The sequence below is a fragment of the Heloderma suspectum genome, chromosome 5 (assembly GCF_057233095.1).
Source record: "Heloderma suspectum isolate Gila_16-S chromosome 5, 16-S_ref, whole genome shotgun sequence".
NCBI lineage: Eukaryota > Metazoa > Chordata > Lepidosauria > Squamata > Helodermatidae > Heloderma > Heloderma suspectum.
Genome location: NC_139462.1, coordinates 99391143 through 99416631, shown reverse-complemented (window position 1 = coordinate 99416631; position 25489 = coordinate 99391143). Strand labels below are relative to the sequence as shown.

General features: G+C 44.3%; 1 protein-coding gene across 1 annotated transcript in view; it reads right to left on the bottom strand.

Annotated features, from left to right (window-relative positions):
- GABRG1 (gamma-aminobutyric acid type A receptor subunit gamma1) overlaps positions 1-25489 on the bottom strand; it is a 122746-nt gene that overhangs the window by 13472 nt on the left and 83785 nt on the right. Inside the window, exons 4-7 of the mRNA XM_084856858.1 lie at positions 18550-18770; positions 11558-11640; positions 4505-4642; positions 2007-2159 (exon numbers count right to left, since the gene is read on the bottom strand). Of these exons, the coding sequence (XP_084712984.1) occupies positions 2007-2159; positions 4505-4642; positions 11558-11640; positions 18550-18770 (595 nt within the window). The remainder of the gene's footprint in view (positions 1-2006; positions 2160-4504; positions 4643-11557; positions 11641-18549; positions 18771-25489) is intronic.

The window sequence follows — 25489 nt, the reverse complement described above, 5'->3', positions numbered from 1 at the left end:
ACGGGCTTTGTGCATGGTCCAGCTCAACTCAACACTGTGGGTTGCATTTCTGTGGTTGCAACTAGCCTTGCCATGCAAAACTCCAATAATTGCAGGGCTAGCCCTAGAGTAAGGCAGCTGCCTCAAACACCAGTCACTGCAGGGCCAGTCCTACCACTAGGTAGAGTGAGGCAGCTGCCTTAGGCAGCTGATTTGGGGTGTCATGAAAGGGAAGCAAATTTTTAATTATTTAACTTATGATTATTGTATTTTTACCGCTAGAGATGGGGAGAGGTGTTGTGGGATTTTCTGCCTCAGGTGCAAAATAACTTGACTAGCCTTGGGTACTATGCATCTTGACTCGAGGGAGGGGGGCATTTGCTGCTCTGCCTAAGGCAGCAAAAGGTCTTGGGCAAGTGCTGCAATCATGCTTCTACTGAACTAGAGCTGAGCCCAAAGTTTTGCTTTGTAACTTTTTTTTTTTCAAAGATGAGGGATGAGGTGAAGGGGAGGATTTGAGGGTTTGAGGCCTACAGAGGCAAGGTAAAAAGGTTAGGCCTAGAGGCGGTGACCCTGAGAAGACTAGTTTCATTTCCCCAGTTACGTTTCATTTTCCTGAGTTAAGTTTCATTTCTCCAGGTTTGAAACAGTACTTTTGGTTTGGAGGAAGTGGGGGATATAAAGGGAGAGATAGCTAGTGAGAGAGAGACCAGAGAGACAAAGACCAGAGCATGAAGAGAGCAAGAAGAAGCAGGGTGTAGAGGTCTAAGTGCAGCTAGGGTAGAGGAACTTGCGTTTTTGTAAGCTTTGTTTTCTCTTAATGCCTTTGGTATAACTCAGCTGTATTCTGTAAATACTTTTAGATGTAATTTGCTTGCTTTAATTTACCAGTAAACTGTTGTGGTCAACACCTAGGTGTCTGAATTGCCTACCATCCCACGTCTACAGCCTAAATCCCATGTTACTGGGAAGTTTAAAAGAAGGAAGGTGGGACTCTTAAGGAGGCAAGAGATCCTTAAGGAGTTGCTCAGGGGGTCCAGGTCATAAGGGGAACCCTGACAGAGGAAAAAAAACTCCCAGCACAGGGCCTAAGGGGACCAAGGTGCCTACAGCAACCTCTCTTGGCACCTGCCAGGCTCCCTGCCCTCCTGATTTTTATTATATTTCTTGAGATTTTTGAAATTATTTTTACTGTTAAACTGGGGCCTGCAAAGCCAAGTGCCATCCTCTAGTGCTATCTTTACTTGGGTTCAAAAGAGTGGTTTTGTGCTTTGGAGTCAGAGTCCACCTCTGCCTAGTACTTCTGTTCTTCGGCAAGTTACTTTTCTTTTAGTCTCACCAATTTGCGTTTTGGGAAACATGTGTTCTGTGACTGGCCATGCCCACCATGGTAGCCATTTTATGAATGGGCAAGGAGCTCCCATGGCAGCCATTTTGTAAGAGCATCCATGAACCTCAAAATTCCAAATGTGCCCACTGACACCAAAAGATTGAGGACTCCAGCTGTTGGACATAGTGAACTAAGGAGAATAGTTAAAACGTGTTTCTGTGCTTGTCCACAAGGACTGCTGAGTCAGGATAAGAGCCATATAATTAAGATAAAAACTTGCATCAATAAACTGTGAAGTAATGTCAGACTCCCTCAACAAGCCATGTATATTTTCTTGATGACCTGTGGAATGTGGATCCATATTCACCCACCCCACCCCCGCCACCACCCCCTGGGGTCACCCATGCTGCCACCATTTTCATACTGTTTGCAGGAGAGGTGTGCACAGTCTGACATTTTCTAGGCCACTCTGAGATTTCTTTTAATCATGATGATGATGTGCATGCCAGCACATTTATTTCTGTATTTATTAATTACTATAGTGATATAGCAGTCCCAGAACATGAGTTCTCTGGGCAGCTCACAACACAAGCACAGTGTTAAAATGCAATATAAAACAGTAACAACTATTAAAAACTAAGGCACAATTAAAACACAGGAATGCACAAGTTAACGTGATTTGAAAGAGCACAGCTACCTAATGATGTCCTTGCAGGTACTGCATCTTTATTAATCCAGAATGAGACCCAGGAAAGAACAACAGTCAGTATGCAAGGAATGTATGTCTGAATGGTAAAATATCCCATCCGTCTGCTCAGAACAAAGAAGATTGTCATGACAACATAATCTCCTGCAAGAAAAAAACATGCAGTCTATTATGTCATGCAGCTGACCTCTGGTTCCACCTTTTTCGTTCCTTTCCTCCCTAAATAACCCCTTTCTGTGGTTGAAAATCTGCGACTGGGGAAGTATTCCCTGATCAAAATGTCTGGTTGCTTTATGGAAGACTAATGGCCAGTAGTAATCATAAATTTGGAAACAATCTTTGAACTGGGGCAAGTCAAATTTAGGAACCTGGGAACTACAGACCAGTCAGTCTGACATCAATCCCTGGGAAAATTCTGGAGCAGATCATAAAGCAATCCATCTGGAAGCACCTTGACATCAATGCCGTGATTACTCGAAGCCAACATGGATTTGTCAAAAACAAGTCCTGCCAGACAAATCTGATCTCATTTTTTGATCAAGTCACCTCCCTTGTAGACCGTGGGAATGCTGTAGACATCATATACCTCGACTTCAGCAAAGCTTTCGACAAAGTGCCCCATGATATCCTGATGAGCAAACTTGCTCGAAGTGGGCTAGATGAAACAACGATCCGGTGGATCCACAGTTGGCTACAGAATCGGACTCAAAGAGTGCTTATCAATGGGACCTTCTCAAGCTGGGGAGAGGTAACGAGTGGGGTACCGCAGGGCTCAGTCCTGGGCCCAGTGCTCTTCAACATTTTTATTAATGACTTGGAGGAGGAGGTGCAGGGAATGCTGATCAAATTTGCAGATGACACAAAATTGGGAGGGATAGCTAATACTTTGGAAGACAGAAACAAAATTCAAAGTGATCTGGATAGACTGGAGTGCTGGGCAGAAAACAACAGAATGGCATTTAATAGGGACAAATGCCAAGTTCTGCACCTAGGAAAAAGAAACCAAATGCACAGTTACAAGATGGGGGATACGTGGCTCAACCACACTACGAGCGAGAAGGATCTTGGAATTGTCGTCGATCACAAGCTGAATATGAGCCAACAGTGTGATGTGGCTGCAAAAAAGGCAAATGCTATTTTGGGCTGCATTCATAGAAGCATCGCTTCCAAATCCCGGGAAGTACTAGTTCCCCTCTACTCAGCACTGGTTAGGCCTCATCTGGAGTACTGTGTCCAGTTCTGGGCACCACACTTTAAGAAGGATGCAGACAAGCTGGAGAGGGTTCAAAGGAGGGCAACAAAGATGATCAGGGGACTGGAAACAAAGCCCTATGAAGAGAGACTGAAAGAACTGGGCATGTTTAGCCTTGAGAAGAGAAGACTGAGGGGAGATATGATAGCACTCTTCAAGTACTTGAAAGGTTGTCACAGAGAAGAAGGCCAGGATCTCTTCTTGATCATCCCAGAGTGCAGGACACGGAATAATGGGCTCAAGTTACAGGAAGCCAGATTCCGGCTGAACATCAGGAAAAACTTCCTGAGTGTCAGAGCAATACGGCAATGGAACCAATTACCTGGGGAGGTGGTGGGCTCTCCCACGCTGGAGGCCTTTAAGACGAGGCTGGACAGCCATTTGTCAGGGATGCTCTGACTTGGATTCCTGCATTGAGCAGGGGGTTAGACTCGATGGCCTTGTAGGCCCCTTCCAACCCTACTATTCTATGATTCTATGATTCTATGAAATAAGTGCATAATGTCTGGTTGAATCCAGATTAAGGTGCATGCAATTGAGTTGGTGGAAGTGGATATCTCTGGCCCCTTCTCCCCATGGCAGCCCCTCCAGCCTCCCCACAATGCTACATAGAAGGTTGGGGAACCTGCTGAATGGGGTAGGCTGTGGGGCAAGGGGAGGGGGGATCCCCCCAAACTGGGCAGAAACACTTTCTGTGAAGGTGCCTCTGTCCAATTTGGGGGATCCCCTCTCTCCCATGCACCACAGCCCACAGCATTTGGCAGGATCTCAACCCCTCTGTGTAGCATGGGGGGGCTGGAACAGCTGCCATGGGGAGGAGGAGTTTGGGAAGTCTGGATTCAAACATACGCTTGAACTAGTTGCCTAAAAGATCCTGCATTCTGTGCTTTTATGCTAAGTGAATCAACATAAAAGTGAGAAAAAGTGAGCAACCAGGGAGGGGGATAGTAATTGTAATTATAATTATTTTTGTTTCTTGTAGGGAGGGAGGAGGGGTTCTGCTTATTGTTTTCTATATTTCCTGTTCTGAAAACTCAATAAAACAATCAGTTGTCAAGAAGAAATCACTAAATTCATTTATAAAAAATGAAGCAACTGTAGTTGCATTTTCTTTGTATCATATCAAACACACTAAAACACACACACACACACCCCTCCACTGTGTGAGTCTAGAAGTATCTGTAATGTATATAATCCAGTTTAAAGAGATACAGGGAAAGTTCAGGCATTTCCTTACCTGACTGTGTATGAGAGATATCCGTCGTATTTCGTAAGCCTACAAATGCAAATTGATACAGTCTCCAGTATTTGGGATCTGCCACTTCAACAGAGGATTTCTTCCATTTGTATATAATTTCATTCCTTGGGTATCCATCTACAAAACAGTAGCACAACACGTGTGACAAAAATCAATTACTCTGCCACAACAACAGTCTGCAGTAATCCTGCTGCAGAATGCTTTGGTGTTCTGTATATGACTGTGGGGATTCTTTTAAGGAATTGTCTGACTCACTTGCTGGGTAAGTAAGTGTTCTCACTCCATCTCACTGGAGATGTAAATAAGGATGTTTCTCAATAGTACTGCTAAGAGTCAGGGGAGGTGACCTAGGGAGGTGGCGGGCTCTCCCACACCGGAGGCATTCAAGACGAGGCTGGACAGCCGCTTGTCAGGGATGCTCTGCCTTGGATTACCGCACTGAGCAGGGGGCTGGACTCGGTGGTCTTGCAGGCCCCTCCCAACCCTGCCATTCTGTGATTCCAGGGTAGCAGGGAGGCAGTCCCTAATTAAGAAGGTACTCCCCGTTGCATCAGAGTTGATCAGGGCTATGCCTATACCATGGTTTCATTCTCAGGCAGTGCCAAATCCAGACGGTGGGAGGGGGGCTTGGGCAAGACACTCTCAGTGAGAGCGCTTTGCTCAGCCAGCCTGTTCCTTCACTGCCCCTGTCACCAGCTCCTGGCAGTGGTTGTCCTCTTCCTCATCATTTCTGCTTGCTTGCCAAGCAGAGCGCCAGTGAGCCAGCAGGTAGCGGCAGCTTAGGGACGCTGGGGAAATCCTCAGCGGATTCAAGTGAGTATGGATTTCTATGACTCCGTCCTGTGCACTCCACAGCAGACTGGAGTCATGCAGATTCATTCCACAGACGTCCTGGCTGGTTTCTCACTTTTTTGGGGGAGGGGGGATTTGCGCTGATTTGCATGAGCACTAATGCATACTTGAGCGAATGCTCTAACGTGCATTCCTTATGAGAATTAGTGCTAATGTGCATTAACTAATGTACATTAGAGCAAGTAGAACGAAATTGTGGCAAGATAAATCTGATTCCTGTCTGAGCAGTAGACAGAATGAAGGGTGCCTGTGCCACAAAACACAGACAGAACAGATTTTGTAAAATCTGTACATCCCTATGGAAGCTACCAGTACATTTAATCATTGCTGCTTGTTTCTTTGTTTGCTTGCTTGCTTACTTGTTTCCCCACTCCCTTTGGGTCAGAGCGAGAGTGGGGTGAACAAGCAGGTTGCAATTCTGAAGAGGAGCAGGTCAACGGGGCTCTTGTCAGTGGGCCCTCTGATGAGTTACGGGCCCGTGGCACGGGCCCACCCATGCCAACACCTGTCCCTGCCCATACGACTATGAAGAGAAGCTTGAAGGTGTTTGGGCAATGTCTGCTGGCCAAAAGGAACTGCCAAATAAGATTTCTTGTAGATGGGAGTAGGGCTTTAATGCCCTGCGTAGCTCCTTGCCACTCCCCATGACAAGCAAAACCCAAATACATTGTGCAAAGTAGTAAAAATAGAAGAATTACTCAAACTAAGAGAACGTATTTATTTTGCATAAGGTCATAAGCTCTGTTCAGAAATTGCCCTCACACATTCATAAGCATGTGGAGAGTAGGGGGAAATGGGCCAACATTGCCATCTCTGAGGGCTGCACCCTTCCCACGTCCACATGTCCAGCAGAAACTCAGAAGGTGGACCCCGAATCACAAGCCCCGCTCACACAGGACCCCTGGCCACGTGGAGGATCCTACATAAATTCAGCTTTTTGCCAAATGTGTAAAAGTGAGTATGGTGGGGATGGCAACATTGGGAGTGGGGCCAGCAGAGCAATCCTGCTCCTGCTACCCATGTGTTCACGGGTGCATGGAGAGGAATTTCTGAGCAGGGCTAGAACTTTCAGCTTTTTTTATCACAACATTTCAATTGCCTGTGCACAGAACTTTTTTCTGCAGGGTACACAGAGTTCTTATTTTGGATCACAGCAGTCTAAGGAGCCCCTTCCCCAGCATAAACGTTGTTGATCCTGTAGTTCATGTGGACTAGCACCAATTGGAATGAGGATCACGCCCCCTTCCTCTGCCTAAATGTGTAGTTTGTGAATGAGCAGATACTCTACATACAAATGAGAAGATATCTCCCATTCTCTTCCTTTATTGTTCCTCTGATTTGCTATGCCCTGCATTCCGCTCTCCTGAATGCCATTTTAACTACAAAAATTCCTAACATTACTTCCAGAATTGGAGCATGGAAAGTTTGCCCTTCCTTCCATTCATTTGTATCTCCCCCCGTTCTCCTAAACTACTGCCAAACATTGATCAAACACTGTCCAAAAGCCATTTTGATGGGATGGTATGCATGACTAGATCAAAATTCTTTGTGTGGTGTTTACTAATGTGTACACGTGCTCCTGCATATTGATAAAACACCACAGAAAAAGAATCTTGATACATCCATTTATACAATCACATCTAGCTTGCCGTTTTCTAGTTGTTGCGGTCTTTGATCAGTATGCACATGTCTACATGTGCATCGGTAAAACACTATACCAGAATAAGTCTTTGGAAAGCTCAGATTGTGAAAGCACTTTCAGCTAAAGTCCTGGAGTACTGAAGACAAAAGCAATAAATTACCTTTTGAAGTGATACACTGTAGTTACGTTTCATCCCCTATTAAGTTGAACATTTAGAAAGGAATTGTTTAGATGTACTCAGTGATTTCTTCTGCCCATGACAGTGCTATGTCGTTGCAAGCAAATTAATTTTATATGCTTATTACAGTTTATAACACTGGGTATAATTCTGAAAGCCACTGAAGCTAGACATTCTTAGAGAAACGTAGCCTCAGTGGGAACAGTTCAAGGGATCAGGCAACAATCTATTAGCACAATTATTATGATATTGATTTTGTCATATATGAATGGGTCTCATGTCAAAATCAGGAATAGATAATGGTGTATAACAACCTTTCCCAACCTGGTGCCCTCTAGATGTTGTGAACTTCAACTCTCATCGGCTCCAGCCAGCATGGCCAATGATCAGGAATCCTGGGAGTTGTCGTCTGAAACATCTGGAGGGCACCAGGTTGAAGAAGGCTGTTCTAGGGTCTAATGTAGACCCTAGACCACAACTTGGTCCCACTCAGATGTGTCGGAACACAACTCCCATCATCCCCAGCCAGCATAAATTTCAGCATTACTTCATTGGACATGCTGCCTGGGGATGGTGGGAATTGTAGTCCAAAACATCTGGAGGGCACCAGGTTGGGGAAGACTGGTGTATGATTATTACTCATAGATTGGCAGGTGACATTTATATCCCATCCAGAGCTCAAATCAACAGACGCTTCTTCCAAGCTGATCCACAAGCCATGTTAAGCCAGAATACTTGGATATAAGCAGATTTCAGTGGGATGGTCAAGGAGGCAGGCCGGAGATTGCAGGTTTATAAGACTAGATGAGACCTTATTAGCTCCGGATCCTGCTGGGCTTGGAAGCTGCAGGACACCCCCTGGCCTTCTGCTGTGGCGGTGCTGCAGAGACAGGCCTGCAGTTTCCTCTGCCTGCAGGCCGACAGGGTGAAACAGAGAGGCAGGTACCTGGTTCCCACTACCAAGGCCCCAGTTCAAGATGTCCAGTACTAAGCCCCTATCTGACTTTTACTCCAAATAATCCAGGGAATTGTAGCTTGGCAAAATGCTGAGGATTTTCTGTTAAACATCCCAGTTCCCCCACCCCACTACAGAACTACAGTTCCTAGAGTTCTCTGAGGAAGAGGGACTTACTGTTGAATCTGTTTAAGGCTACGGTATCCACACTCGGACGAAAGTCCCATTGAATAAAGTGGGACATATTTCTAAGTAAAGAAGCATGGGGTTGGGCTGCTAGTCTGTAGTTACCTAGGGGACCCTATCTGTGCCGAAAGGTGACTCATGAATTTATGAAAATAAATAAAATATGCTCTAAGATGGCTTAAAACCAATTACTATTTCATGTGTAAATTGAAACAGGTCACCCACTGTTACTTTCCTTAGCTGTGATTCATATCTATTTCCATGGAGTTGGATCCAGATTTAGTCATGCTTAGATTAAACCTATTGAAAACAATTGGACAAGTAGATCACAATTAACTTAAGTCCAATTGATTTTAGTTTGGTTTTGATAAGAACTTACCAAAATTTGCTAAGTTCTCCATATTCAGGATGAAACAGACTTAAGATTAAAAAAATAAAAATCAAATGTGGGACAAACCGAAACAGATTCATCCATCCAAACCCAGGGCTTTGAGTGCTTAGCTCTTAAAAGTCTGGGTTTGAATCCCTGTGTATTCAACCATGTTAGTGCTTAATTAGGGTCACCAGTTCGTCTTTTTCTGCCAGGCTTATCTTTAACAGCCAGCAGTGTAGGGGTAAATTTTGAAGTGCAGGCACTCATCATGACAGTCCCAATAGTCATGACCCCAAAGAAAGTCCAAAATTACAGGCAGCTGTGTTGATCTGTATCAACAAACCTGTTCTAGAAATTTACATCTGCTAGGAGCAAATATTTTGTAAAACTAAGGGATAAATTCCCATTCAAGGCCAAGCCACTCCAAAATATTTTACATTACAAGAAAGAACATTATATGCACTCTGTGTGGGGCACTCTGCACTCTACATGGGGCCGCCCTTGAAGACTGTTCAAAAACTGCAGCTTGTGCAAAATGCGGCTGCCAGATTAATAACTGGGGCCAGAAGTGCTGGGATTGGCTGCTGGTATGTTTCCAAGCCCGATTCAAGATGCTGGTTTAAACCTGTAAAGCCTTACACAGTTCAGGACCTCAGTACCAGAAGGAGCACCTCTCCCGACCTGAACATACCCAGACACTACGGTCAACATCTGGGGCCTTCCTCTGAGTGCCACCTCCAAGAGAAGCTCAGGAGGTGACAACAAGAGAGAGGGCTTTCTCAGTGGTGGCCTCCTGACTGTGGAATGAGCTCCCCACTGACGCCCACCTGGCACTGACACGGTCATCTTTTAGGTGCCAGGTAAAGACTGCTCTGTACTCCCAGGCATTTAATGGCATATGATGGGGCATTTATGTCTGCTGTTTTGAACAGGTCTATTAGGGAAAATATTGTTTATATTTTAAATTGTTTTTCGCTGTTCATATTTTTTTAGTTTTTGTGTGTTAAAAGTAGGAGTGCACGAAAGCCACTTACCTGGTCTCGCAGCTTGCTTCGCGGTGGGGGGGAGGCGCTTCGCTGCTCCCCCCTAAAGTTCAGGCTGGGGGGGGAGGCTTCCCGCCTCGCCCGGCCGAAATTCAGGCCGGGGGGGAGGCGCCTCGCCTCGCCCGGCCGCGAAATTAAAAGTAAAAAAAAAAACAAAACGCCCCCGTGATAGGCTACGTGACGATTAACGTAGCCTATCACGGCTAGATCTGCAAAGTCAGCCGTGATAGGCTACGTTAATCATCACGTAGCCTATCACGGGTGACTTTAAAAAAAAAAAAAGCGCGTATGCAAATGGCGGCCCCCATAGGGAGCCGCCATTCGCGTTCCTTATTTGGTCGCTGTAGTCTACGTAAATCTTTACGTAGACTACAGCGACCAAGAAACGTGAATGGCGGCTCCCTATGAGGGCCGCCATTAGCCGTACGCGCTTTTTTTTTTTAAAGTCACCCGTGATAGGCTACGTGACGATTTACGTAGCCTATCACGGCTGTCTTTGCAAATCTAGCCGTGATAGGCTATGTTAATCGTCACGTAGCCTATCACAGGGGCGTTTTGTTTTTTTTTACTTTTATTGGAATGGCGGTGGTGGCAGCCGGCCGAAAGACCGGCTGCCGCCTCTGCCCCTGTCGAAGACCTGACGAACCGCTGCCGGGACCCGCCGCCGGGAGGGACATTCGGGAAAGGTAAGTCCCGTCCCGGGGGGGGGGGTGCGGAGAATTTCTCCCCGAAACTACTTCGGGGGGCCGAACACGTTGGCACTTGGCCCCCTGAAGTTTCAGGGAGAAATTCTCCCCCATCCCTAGAAAGTTCTTTAGAGTGTTTTTATCATGTTGTATCTTTTGTAATGTCGATGCATTTTTAATGCATTGTTGTAAACTGCCCAGAGAGCTCCAGCTGTGGGGCGGTATAGAAATTATTACTGCTGGGAAAATGCATTTCCTCGGCTGCTCCAAGGATTGCAGCTAAGCTCAGGGAAAACAGGGAATCATGAGGGGAGGTGGGTGGCACACGGTGTCAGCTGATTAAAAAGTCCGGTGCTGTGTTCCCGCGATTCCTGGCTCTACTACATTTGGCAGGTGGGTACAAGATGGTCCTCTCCATGCTGGGAATCTATTGAATATGGTCAGTGCATCTACTGAATTTGCAGCTATTGAATTTGGTCAGTGCATCTATCGAATTTGCATCTATTGAATTTGGTCAGTGCATCTATTGAATATTGCATCTATTGAATTTGGTCAGTGCAGATGGCTGAGAATGTTGCCTTATTTTTTATCATAATTAACCCAACTTTGCAAATGTCTTCATATATGGGGCAAAAAGAACGTGAGATTTTGAAAATATCAAAGTGAAACTGACAGACTCATCGATCTCTACTGGAGATGCTGACATCCATGCATCATCCTCCAGGGTTCTTATTGCTTACTCATCAAAAGCCCTCCCTGACAAACTTCCTTAACGTCCAAAGTTCAGCAACACCTTTATTAGGACCAACCAAAATTCCACAAAAATGTGCAAGCTTTTGAGTTCCGCAGAACTCCTTAACATGGTGTATAGTCTATGTGTGTAAAAGCCCTAGTTCTGTATAAAATATTTTAGTCCTTGAAGACTGCAGTGCTATGAAATGGGCTTTCCCCATTCATAAATTACTTCATCTAAATTGGAAAGAAGTGATATGAGATACCAAAGAGATCATTCCATTTCAAACTTAAGAGAATGCAACATGTAACCACTCTATGGTCTGTTAATCAACAGCATCTCAACTTAAAATGAGGGAAAGTTATGAAATCTTTTACCACCTACAGCTTGAAAACTCCAGTGGACAGGAATGCTCATCCATAGGAAAGTTATGAAGCTGAAGATAACATTCAGCATTAATTGTCAACCTAATTAGAAGGAAAAAAAGGTGTCATAAATAAAGCAATCAGACATTTTAACTAAGATATCATGGTTTTTTCCCTTTAGTGGCAGACTTCCCAAAGTGTAGCAGAAACTGTTTTTGAAATGCCCCCCTGTTCCAAAAGTGGTTTCCCATGTATCATACAGAATGGCTAATTTACAGTGCTGTGAGTGACTGAAGACAGACTGCATGGTTAACTTGGCTGTCACAGGATTTACACGGATTTGGGCTTAGACAAATCCACTTAAGAGAATACCAGTGACTATTAGCCATGATAGCTAAATGGAAGCAGCATGTTCAGAGACAGGCAATTTGCCTCTAAAGACCACTGCTGGGGAGTGGGAGCATATTCTCTTATATTGTTGAAAGTGTGTGCATGTGCGTGTGTGTGTGTGTGTGTGTGTATGCATAAACCTGTTGGACAGGTCTCTCCTGGCGCATTTCTTTGTTATGGAAAGTACAGCCGATATATTGCCATGGGAACTAAACAGTTAGCCAAGTGCTCCTTGATACATGACCATTTGGGGAATGTTTTGAATAGAGAAAGCCAAACAGAGACGGGGGAAGATCCCCCCTCGCCCCTTGACCCTGCTAAGGATGAGATAATCAAGGTCTGTAGGCGATGAGGAACAAAAACAAAACAACAACAACAACCCTGCAGCTTGAAGCAGACTGAGAAAGACACAGATCTCTTCTGTTCTTAGGCAATATTTTTTCTCATCACAATTTTTTGGTGGAAACATTTCATGGGTAGTAGTATCAATATGGTGTCTTGATAGGGGGGGGGGGCTCTGAGAAGTCCTAGCAGATTACTCTGTTGTTAAGACAGAACTGAGCTGAAATTTCTCAGGAGACATTTTTTTCTGAGTACAATTTGGTGGTCAGAAACCTTGGCTTCCTTCTCTGCCATAAGGCCATTGTAGGTATGTGTGCAGACACTTAGTAAACTCTACAATGGGCAGTGAAAGCCAGTCTTATGGTATGAGGTTCACACACACACATACACACACACACAGCAAAGCAATGGAAAGATCAGCCACATAACTGAGTATCAATTGTATTAACATTACTTCTGAGGACCAAGAGCTGTCTCAAATGATGAATAGAACCAATAAAAGCCTGGAAGACACTTTCTTGCCTCATCTACACCCTTAGGGACAGCAACATTACCTCTAATCTCTATTTTAAGCTATAGAGCTGCTAATGATGGAGGCACATTTGCAACTGGAGAAGCTTGAAATGTGAACTTCCCCATTCAAAAAAGCCCATCCCATTTTGAGCCAGGCACAGATCCCTTTCGATTCGTGTCTGGCTTGAAATGGGGGGCTAGCCAGCCCTTCCTTCATTTCCCCCCACACACACACACACTCCCTTTCCCAAGCCAGTGACCCTTGCTTTTGAGAAGGGGGAACTGGCAGCTGAGAGGGCTCAATAGAGAGCCCCTGTCAAATTCAGCAGGCAAAGGAATGCCCTTGCTAGCTGGGGATGATGGCAATTATAGTCTAAGGATGGGGGAGGCTGATCTAGAGGGTTATAACTATTGAACTTCAATTGAACACACTGGGATAGAGGATTGCAATGGAGATGTTTTTGTTTTTTTATCCCCCCCACCCCAACAGGTGGGGAGGGTGAAATTTTGGACCAAAAATGGAAAGGGGAGGAAGCATAAATCCTCTCTGAAATTGCCATGGTCCTGATCCAAATTGGGTCCATACCTGCTTATGCTAAAGTAAGCCAATCACCCATGTTCTGCATGATTAGCAGAACATTTAGTTTGGCCCTGAAATACTAATGTAAGCATTTGATGCTGCAAATCATATCCCCTGATCTCCACATAATTTGCTTCCAGGCAAACAAGCACAGCTAGGGATGGACGAAAGGGATTTACCTTGTCCCGCAGCTTGCTTCGCGGCGGGGGGGAGGCGCTTCAGTTCTCCCCCCGAAGTTCAGGTGAGGAGGGGAGGCGCCCCGCCTCGCCCAGCCGAAATTCAGGCCGGGGAGGAGTGCCCCGTCTCCCCGGCCACGAAAAAAAAGTAAAACAAAAACCAAAAACCACACACCCATGATAGGCTACGTAATGATTTGCGTAGCCTATCACGGCTAGATTTCCAAAGTCAGCCGTGATAGGCTACGTAAATCGTCACGTAGCCTATCACGGGTGACTTTGAAAAAAAAAAGCGCGTACGCAAATGGCGGCGCCCATGGGGCGCCGCCATTTGCGTTCCTTATTTTGGCACGTCTAGTCTACGTAAAGATTTATGTAGACTACGGCGAAAATAAGGGCAACACAAATAGCGTTCCCAGATTTTCGCTGTAGTCTATGTAAATCTTTACGTAGACTACCCCTGTCCAAATAAGGAACGCAAATGGCGGCGCCCATGGGGCGCCGCCATTTGCGTACGCGCTTTTTTTTTTTTCCAAAGTCACCCGTGATAGGCTACATGACGATTTACGTAGCCTATCACGGCTGACTTTGGAAATCTAGCCGTGATAGGCTACGTAAATCGTCACGATGCCTATCACGGGTTTGTGTGTTTTTTTTTTACTGTACTTTTTTATTCTGTAATGGCGGCGGCGGCAGCCGGTCGGGAGACTGGCCGCCGCCCCCGCCCTTGCCGAACCGCTGCCGAAGCGCTGCCGGGAGGGACATTCGCCGAAGGTAAGTCCCATCCCGGGGGGGAGGCGGGGGGCCGGCGGAGAATTTCCCCAACACTTTCGGGGGGCTGAATGCGTTGGCACTCGGCCTCCCGAAGATTCGTGGAGAAATTCTCCGCCACCCCTGAGCACAGCATCAAGAGGGAGAAGTCCCACTGTTTTCAGTGGGCCTTGAAATTCTAAATTGTGCCTATGCAGAATGTAGCATTTTGGGATGCAACACAGGGAAACAGATTTTACCAGGCTGTCTAGCTAAACTCTCATTCATCAAATGGATGCTTGGACTCTGCACGCTGGTTATTTGTTCTCAAAGTTCAACAGTGATCCTTATACCTCCCATACATGTATTTTGCAGAGTTCACTCCTTTACTGTCGAAATATTAAAATAAGAGTACATGTTAAAGTCTGGCAGCACAGAAAGAGCAACTGGCTGGCCTTTGGAGAGTGGAATGAGCAAATTAGCACCCTGGCAACAAAGCGGCAGGTTGAGAATTGCCAGCTCCCCGCTCTTCCCTTTGGCCTCCCATGAAAATAAAGGGAGGGCACAAGAGACTGATGGGAGTCAAATAACCTGAAGTGTTGTCAGATCCTTTTATTGCTACTTCAGTCACTATCATTGCTTTGCTTTTCAGAATGTACTCACTTTGGGCAAATCCAGTCAAATGTCTTCCTATACACAAATATCCAGTTGAAAACTACTGTGTACATGCTCAGTTTAAAAACTTCATGTGCCATCATGTATACTGGCTTCATTAAACTACATTAAACCTACTTAGCAGCACAGTGAGTGGATGGATGCAGGGCCATGCGGCTACAGCAGAGGGAGAGGATGGAACCAGGGCCATCTGGCTGCAGCAGAAGGAGAGGACGGAACCAGGGCCATCTGGCTGCAGCAGAGGGAAAGGACGGAAGCAGGGCTATTGCATCGGCTCTGTTGAGAGACCTGCAGCCTTTGGCACCTCTTCTTCCTCCTCTGTCATTTCAGGTAGCCATCAAGCTACCCAAACTGTTTCTATCCCTGCTGGTCATTACAAGAGCTATAGCTTTAAGAACAGGTGCCTCAGTTTGCCATTTTCCTTCTCCCCCCATCATTTTTTTCCTTTTGTGTTGTGTCTTTCAGAGTGTAAACCTGAGGGCATGGACTCTCCTAAGGTTAGTTGATCTGTAACCTGCTCTGGGAGCCTTTTTGGATGAAGAATGGGGTTAGCAAGCTATAAATACATACATACATACATGCATATGTTATTTGTATTGTTTTCATTCCGGCGCTGGGTGAAGACCTTTTTATTTTCCCAGGCATTTTAGCTTTCTAGACTTTTAGCTTTGCTGTTTTAAATTTGTATTTTAAATCTCTGCATTGCTGCTAGGTTTTATTCTGGTTTTATTCTGATTGTATTGTCATATTGTGGTTTTAATGTTTTGATATCTGTGCGTTTTTTGGTTTTAATTTTTGTGAACCACCCAGAGAGCTTCGGCTATTGGGTGGTATAGAAATGAAATAAATAAAATAAAATAAAAATTTTGTAGAGCAGTACTGAAGAGCCATGGAAGTCCCACTGCAACCTTCCAGTCATTCCTTTATTTCTGATGTTCAAGCAGCTGCTGTTGATATAGTCCAAATGGTGCCACCCACACACAAAAGGGGACGACAGCAGGCATGGGGATAACCCAAGGTTTGCAAAAGTACAAAAATATTTAGGTGGGAACCCTAAGAAGGGGGAACTTAGGACTGAGCATACTTGGTCACAGAATGCCGACTGACTGGGAGTGGGGGTGGAAAACTGTGAGGAGGAGGAATGGCTGGAATCCTGAACAGCAGCACTCCGCATTGCAGGATTTTGTTATGAGCCCCACTGGTGTTCCCTGTTCATTTTCTACCACAGTGTTATACTTCTTGCCCCTACCCTCCCTCTCTTTCTCCCTCTCTCTCTCCAGGTTGTGTCAGCCTTGCACTGAGACTTTTAGGGGAGGTGAAAGCAGCAACAGGAGCAAAGAGCACTGCCACTTTCCTCCTTGGAGATGCTCTTCAAAGCTCCTAGCCCAAGGCTGTGAGTACAGATGAGATGAAGAGCGGCATGTGTATGAGAAAGGGAAAACATTCCTACCCTTGTGGATGTGCAATAAAGGGAGAGTTGGCTCATATGCCTACTTGGGCGTGAGAGGAGTGCCCCTGTGCGTTCTTGGGTGCAGTTCATTGGCCAATCTAAAATGGACAGTGTGAGATAGTGGATCAAGTGTTGGAACCAAGGCGGGCTCAAATCCCCACTCAGCCATAAAACTCATTGGGTGATCTTGAGACAGTTGCTATTCCTCAAGCAAGACTTCCTCACAAGGTTGTTGTGAGGAGAAATGAGATAACCTCTAGGAATGCAATGCTGAACTTCCTGGAGGAATACAAACATAAGAAAGAACCGTCCTTATTGGTCTCCAGACATTGATAAAAGGGTATTATTTTGACTAATTTATAGCAACTACAGGGTGCTACAAAAGAAAGTTTACGTTTCTTCTCAAAAGTAATAATAATACAGTTCTGAATAAAATGGCACACTAATGGGGGACAGCCATGGAGAAGGAGGAGATATCTCCTGAGCTATACTATAACTTCAAGGTGTCTAATGAGGGATTGGGAGTGAGCCAAAATATAGTTATCCTTCAGTATTGCTCTCCTCCAAATTTTGTGATGTAGTACACCAATCAAAACTTGTGTACAAAAATGTATATATCAGGGGAAACAGTGTACAAAAATGCACATATTTGGCAAAAATATGTACAAAATATGTATGTTAGCAGAAATTTGCAGAAAAATGCATACACGTTTTAGTGTGGCCCTTTAAAGCACACACATACAAACTGATGTGGAAACAAGATGGAACAGACTTAGAACTGGAAAAATGAGAAACCGAACTGACAGATTCATCCACCCTATGTCTAACCACATACAATTTTGGACATATATTTAGGTCACAGAACAATCCTATGCATGTTTAGACAGAAAAACATCCTACAACCAGCTGGGGAATTCTGGGAGTTGTAGGACTATTTTCTGTCTAAACATGCATAGGATTGTGCCCTCAGAGAAAATAATTGGGGCTAAAAAAAGTAAAATGAAGATGGATACAATAACACTGGTGATCTGGGAAATGCCAGGAGTAAGGGCTGCAAAAGTTATTTAGAACAGGAGTAAGGGCTGCAAAAGTTATTTAGAACTTTCTTGCTCTGCCTGTAAGCACTTATTCTGACACTCATGTCAGCTAAGGTCCTGTGTGAAGCAGCCCTATGGGTCAAAACAGACATTACTTTAAATCTGCGCCTAGCAGCTCTAGAGTATTTCTACACCAGGCTAAAATCCCACACCCTTACTGGGACTTCTGCTGCTGGATTCCTTGCAGGATTAAGATGGGCTCCTTTTCATGTGGCTTCATCCGTTTTTTTCCTTTCTGGATAAGTTTTATATGTTTCATTATACAGCCACCAGATGGCGCTGCAATATTGCACAACTCCAGAATTTCAACAGAAACCTATTGCGCTCTGAGGTCCCTTATCACCTTTTCCCCATAGAGAATTCAGCCTTACTCACCAGAAGGGTGGGAGGGGCCCTGGAAGTTGAGAGCGTTATGTAAAGGGCCCACAAAAAAACATGAGTGACCAATCACAAGTGCACAATAAAAGCCTCATGTAGAAATGCTCCTACAATAGGTACAGGGGGCATGATTCCAATCAGGACACTAGTATGGGTAATAGGGAGGCTTTTAAGGTCTGGATCAGGGCCCCCGTGCCTATTCTAGAGTAATAATGAACAGATGACACAGCTGTTAGACACAGATTTAAAGTAATGTCTGTTTTGGTCCTAAGACGAAATTGTGATCACATATTTTCTTGGGAGTACTTCTTACTGAACTCAGAGGCACTCACTTCTACATAAACATGCATAAGACTAGGGTGTTTACTTCTGTGTAATGGATGCAGATAGCTATAGAAATGGCTTCCTGCTGTAGTTCTTTCAGAATTCTAGACAGGATATTTTGCCCAGCAATGCTCAGTTACTTAGACAGTAATCCTATGCACACTTATTTGAAGTAATGTCCATTGAACAAAGTGGGACTCACTTCTGAGTAAACATGCACAGGATCAGGCTGCAAATACTGTAACTTGAAATATGAACAGCTGAATTAACAATTATTAATGGGAAATAATAATAGTGTTATATAAATGCTTCTCTTTTTTTGACAAACACCTCTACCTTAGGGTATATAATACTCGTCCATCACTCCAAATTCGAAGCAAACGGTTTGGAGTTGTGATCCAATGGGCATCTGATTTCCTTGAGTTTCGGAAGAAAGTGTCTGGAATCCAGATTTTTCCAACCATATTGCTATTCAACATAAGTACTTTCATGGTGCTATTAAATTTCAAGCGACTGTCATACCAAGTCTGGGCAAAAATAATATCTATGGTGTACTCCTAAAAAAAGAGAAACAATAATTTCAGCATAAAATATTAAGGTGAACAGTATATAGAAAACAGCATTGAAACCCATGGCTAGGATCTGATCCTATGTTCTGAACCCTGCACCATCAAAGTAGCTTGGGCAATAGTCATAAAAACGTACTTAACCAAAGAAATATTAGACGGTGCAATAACAAAACTTGCACGACATCTAGCTATGCCAAGAGTGAATACAAAAGGAGCATGTGCCTCAGTCATCAGGTGTCAAAGCTGTGTTTTAGGGCATGGGTCTTCACTGGTGGAGCATGATTTAAGATGGGTTGCACCACTGGTGCGACAGCTACCTTTATGAGAGAGACAGACAGACAGACAGACAGACAGACAGACAGACAGACATGGTGGATGAAAGGAAACATACACTGAGAGAGTAGGGATGGGGGAGAAATGCATTCAGCTCACATTTTAATGTGAACTTACCTAATTTAGCACTTCTGAACCACTCTGCAAACCGAAACTCGGTAATCCTTCAAAATACGCACCCCTCCAAATTTTTCAGTGGAGTTCTCCAACCAAAAATGCGTACAAAAATATGTATATTATGGAAAATAACTTCCAAAAACACATTATATTTGGGAAATTGCTTGCAAAAACATGTGCATTAAGCAAAATACATAAAATGCATTTATTCAGAGAAATGTGTGCAAAATGCTTACAAATGATCATGCAAACTTTTTTTTCTTTTATTTTAAAATTCAACATCTGGGATGAATTGAACTCAAGACTTGAGGAATTCTCAAAGTTCAAGCCCAACCAAACTTAAGATTGGAAAACTGAGAAACTGAGAGAAACTGAAATTGACAGATTTGTCCATCCCTATGAGAGAAGGGGAGAAAGGAGGGGGAAAAGAGAAAGAAAACAGATTTTGTGAAGTTAAAATAATGTAAGATGCATTCTAAAAGTGGAATCCAGGTTACAGGTTAGTTCCTAAGTGAGGGCAGGTTAAAGGGCATGTCTACACTACCCTCATTTTGAGGATCTAGTGTGGTCTTAACACTTCTGATCTCTGTGGCCCCAACACGGGTCATCTCAGACTGCTCTCCACTGGTCCAAGGGCCAGTACAGGCAGAGCAGCCCACATGGCTCACTTCCATTCTGCATGGGGGCAGCATCCTGGAGAGAAACATCCACTCCCCAGTTTTGAACTACATCATGGAGCAACGGATCGCAGGAAACTAGCTTGAAAAGACCCTTGGATCGAGACATACACCAAGCCACATAGATGGTTCACATGGCCATCTTATCAAGTGACAATGGTGAAATTGGCTTTCATTCACAGAGTTTTCAGGCAATACCTTCAGTGAAAGCAAACATACAAGTTTGATGGGGAACTTGTGAAATCCTTGTCCCCCCACCCCAAATGAGCTTGCCAGGTGGCAGGAGTGGCAGCAGGGAGAGGCAGGGGCAGGCAGAATGTGGTGGGGACAGGTGGCAGTGGCCAGTGGCGTGGACATAGGCAGTGGTACGCAGGGCTGAAAGGAGCAGCAGCTCTAGCCACCAGGTACTCCCTCAGCCCAGTGCTGAGAAGGCCAGGCAGCTGCAGCCAGTCACTGGCATCTACATTCCCCCAGAATGCCTCTGGTCCCTGAAGCAGGGTTTCACGGGGGCACTATGGTTGATTCATGGCCCAGAGGCATTTGGTGTATTGAAGATGGCAGTGGCTGCAGCAGCCTGGCCCAGCACTTCATTTCTCAGCACTCGGGTCTAAATTTTAAAAAAGGGGGATTATTGGAATCAATTGGGGTGGGCCCTGTGGGCCCCCAGCATTCTCCATCTGTGCCATGAGTGCTGTTTGCTGACATCTTCCTGGGCTTATCAGTTGATAACTATCAACTACAGATGTATGGGAAATTTGTTTCAGTTAATTTTTGAGCAGAATTTACCCACTTTGCACCTCCCAGAACCGAACGCAGACCCAAATGGAATCTGTGGCCAAAGTCTGTACATTTATGAGTTTATGATGCAACCTGCAGAATGAGAACAAACAGAAGCATCAGAAAAATGCATACATTTGAAAAGTACACATGAAAAAATGTGTACTTTTGAAAAATGCACACAAGCACGCTTTAATCAATGGGCAAAAAATATGTACATTTCAAAAATGTGTCTAAAAATACCCATTTTTGTGTGAAAAAAATAGCTCTCAATCTGATATGGATGTGTGTTGGGATGAACTTTGAGGTGGAATGGGAGAACATCAACAAGCTAAAGTTTTGCTGATTTGCACATCCCTATTATCAACTTAACAGATGATGTCAAATGGACAAAAAGTTCCCCAAATGTGACTAGTGAGACTCACTAAAAGCAAATGGCTGGAAAATATCTCTTATCCGAAAAACTAACACATTTCAATGGCTAACTTGTCAATCTTGTTATATGAGAATTGGACTTTGGGGGCTTATCTCCCATCACCTGGAGATGAAACAGGAATGTAATTAATCATTATGGCAAAATCTTCCAGAAAATTCTTCACTGCAATCCCCACTGAAATGGGTTGTCTGTCTTGCGAAGTATGGATTCCTGGTTGGTTATGTCCATTTTTGTGCTAGAATGGTTAATTAAATATTTAAAGGTGACAGAGAGATATAAAACAGCTAGATACTAATCCTAGAAATTGCAAAAACTCATACTTTATGTGACTAATAGGAATACATAGAAGAACTAGAGGCCAGTACTAATAAATAGGGCTGTAAAGGGACCCCCTGATCTACCTCGGAGGCCAATTCAGAGCATCCGAGGCAGGCCCGATTTGCTTCGGGCTGATTTGGGGGGGCGGGGCAACCTGCTGTGGTTCTGAAGTGGGATTCGGCTGGCCAAATCTTTGCATAGGATCTACTTCTGAAAATACAGGGAGTCGCCATTTTAAAAATGGCAACTCCCTGCAGCAAGAAGATGGCTGACAGCGCACATCCCAAGGGCCCAGGTAAGGAGCTGGGCGGAGACATAGCTGGGCTTCTGGATCACCTGAAGCATGTCAAAGGACTTTGGAACAACCCAACCTGCTTCATGACCCCTCCGTCTCGCCTCGGAAGCAGCCCGAAGCAGTCTGAAGCGCCCCATTTCAGCTCGGAGTTTGGGCTTCAGACAGACCAAAGTAGTGGATAGCCCTACTAATAAATGCCAATGCACATGTTCTCCCCCAGGCTACATTACCAGTGGACTGTAGGAGTCTCTCGCTCTCTGGTCTCTCTTCCCTGACTACATTCTAGACACGTTTTCTTTCAGTTGTCTGTCTTTTTATCTGTCTCCTGTCTATCTTGTGCACAATAGAGGTTTACAGCACAATCCTGTGGAAGTAGATTTAAAAGAAAGCCCCACTGACTCTATGTAACCAGACTTAGGATTCCAGCTTTAGGGCCAAACTACTTGCTCACAAAAATAACCTATTATATAAGAGGGCAACAAAGCTCACCAATGTATCAGTTTATAGAAAAATCCTGTTATTTGTTAATTTTTGGAACAAAATTTTCCATGATAATATCCAACCTTATGTTTTCTTCTCAGTGCTATAAAACGTATAGTCTGCAGTATATTTAAACATTTCCATTTATTTCTATTAAATATTTAGGTTAATATCTCTGTTATATAAATACTTCCATTTATTTCTGTTAAAAATTTATGTTCACATCTGATATTCCTTTCAAAAACAGTTAACAAAAACCAACTCGTTAAGATAATCATGGCTTTTCTTTTTCTTTTTTAAAGCACACTTAAGCTGACGTTTATTTTATAGGAAAATCAAATGTGTGTGGCCCCAAACCAGCACAGTAATGCAATCTGGATCAGGCCTCAATGGGAAAGGAGAAGCTGCCACTGAAGACCTCTCACTGCCAAATCTAATCCTCTGAAATAGTGGCTGTTTTTGTAAAGAAGCCATGTGGACTTGGTTCTGGCAGCAGCTGCTGGAGCAAACTGCAAATGGTTTCTCTGCAAAGATGAAGACAACCTCCAAGGTACCACCAGACTGATGAGGAAGGGTGCAGTGGCAACTTCCCCTTTTCCCTCCCAGAATGAATACAAGGTTCCAGTCACAATTCTATGCACAATTCCTTGGGATTAAATTCCAATCAACTCAATAGGCTTTACGTCTGAGTAACAATGCATAGGACTGGTTGAAACCAAGTCTCATATGTAGGGATGTACGAAAGTTCCGCCACGGATCTCGGGGAGGCCGAATGCCAGCGCATTCGACCCCCTGAAATCGGTGGTTGAACGGCCCGCCCCCCCAGGATGAGACTTACCTTGGACGGATCTTCCTGGTGGTGGCGGCGGAGGTGGCCGGTCTTCTGACCGTCCGCCACCAGCTGCCGCCATTTCCAGTTAAAAAAAAACAAAATGTGATAGGCTATGTAAAAATTTACGTAGCCTATCACGGCTAGGTTTTAAAAAAAATGTGATAGGCTACATAAATGTTTATGTAGCCTATCATGTCTGACTTTTAAAAAAAACAAAAAACGCACGTACGCAAATGGCGGCGGCCAAGGCCGCCTCCATTTTCTTTCCTTATTTTGGCACGTCTTAGTCTATGTAAACATTTACGTAGACTAAGACGGTGAAAATAAGGGGAACGCAAATAGCGTAGACGCTACGCTATTTGCATTTCCCTTATTTTCGCCGTCTTAGTCTACATAAATGTTTACATAGACTAAGACGTGCCAAAATAAGGAACGCAAATGGCGGCGGCCTTGGCCGCCGCCATTTGCATATGTACGTTTTTGTTTTTGTAAGTCAGCCGTGATAGGCTACGTAAACATTTACGTAGCCTATCACAGCTGACAGCAGGGATGCAAACGGCGGCAGCTACAGCCGCCGCCATTTGCGTCCCTGCTAGCTAGCGGCCGGATGTCCGGCTGCTGGCGGAGCCAGCCGGCGGCTCAGCAGAATCGCTGAGGAGCACAGCCGGCCGACCAGGATTCCGGGGGGGGGGAGGAACGGAGCGCCTCCCCCCCCCGGTGAGGATTCCAGGGGGAGGGACAGAATGCCTCCACGCCAACCATAAACATAATTCGCGAAAGTTAAGTACCTTTCGTACATCCCTACTCATATGTCACTTTCACTGGCCACTCCATTTCTGGCTCCTTTGTCTCAGGTGGACGCACACACATTTCATTGTGGGGCTTCACTGCCAGAAGTGAAGTACAATAACAATAAATAAAATGTAACAAGAAGCTGCACCCATCACACTTTCCTGATGTGTTTGTTTGCATTTACACTTTGTATTTTGGAGGTATGCTTGGCCTTCAAGCACCTACTGGGTCAACTGGCTCTTTCAGTGTGCTTTCCAATCCCGCTCCCTTCAGTCAGTGCAGGATGGAAGCAGCATGGATGCTCATTTCTCCTTGACACAGCTGCCAAGTGCAAATCCTTCCGGAAGGGTGTTGGCTTCTGGTGAAGAAATCAGGACCGACAGATTTGAGTACATTTAAAATCTTATGTGTACACCTAAAAATGGTAATGTGTGACGGAGATCTGAGATGACTGGCATCAATGGAAAATGTTGAACTGGCTGTGTGCCACTAACCTGTGATGTGACTCTTTGTATTTAGTTATAATTAGGCAATCTGGTTTCTACAATACGAGGAAACAGAGCTAAGCAACACACAATAGGTACCCCCCCATTGCAGTTGTGCATACACACACACACACACACATACACATTATATATATATGAGTTGATGGATGCCAAGCTCTTGAAAATTAGCTTCATCCAGTTACAGATCTAGAGTTTAACTTCAGGCATCTAATTCCAGTAACCATGCCTGGATTTTATGTATGTAAACTGATAAATTCCCCGTGCTGTGACATGGTCACATTGTTCCTCCTTCAAAAAGCTGGATTAATGTTTTTAATACAGTAGCAGCAGATCAAAGGAGGAACATCACTCATTTAGATTTCACTGAGGAGTCTTGCTGTGACTGCTGAATCACCTCTATACATGTATTTGCAAGTTACAATTTCTGCCAGTGTTTCATGTCCTGTTCTGTGGCCTGTTTTATCTTTTTTATTCTTCTTCTTATTACTTTCATGGGCCATATCTTAGCATGGCTCTTGTGGTTTGATTCAAATAAATTTTCCATATGCCAGATACTAAATACAACTGCCTTTATCCAAGCACCTCATATTGGGAACACAACACAGCCTGTACCAGACACAGACCTCCTTACAATAGGTGCACACATCCATTCAGGAAGCTGCCTTATACCAGCCCCAGATCATTTGTCCATCTAGCCACATATTGTCTCCCAGCCAGGGATGCTCGCACAAGGATTTCATTCAGTCCACATTTTTATGTGAACTGACCTAATTCACATGTCCCAGGCAAATATGTGGATCAGAACACATCCTCCAGATTTTCCAAATTTTGCAAAGCAGCTCCCGGCTCCAAAAATGCATGCAAAAAATGTGTGTATTTTAGGAAAAATGCATACAATACATATTTTAGGGAAAATGTGTTTGATTTAAATGTGAATTTGGATCAGATCACAGCTATCCTTCAGATTTTCCACATTTTGTGAAGCAGTTCTCGGCTTCAAAATGCACACAAAAATGTGTATATTTTAGGAAAAATAAATACAAGAATACATATTTTAGGCAAAATATGGTCGATTTAAATGTGAATTCTCATGCAGGTTTTTTTTTTTAAACTCACAGCATAATTCACAGTAATGAAATGGAGG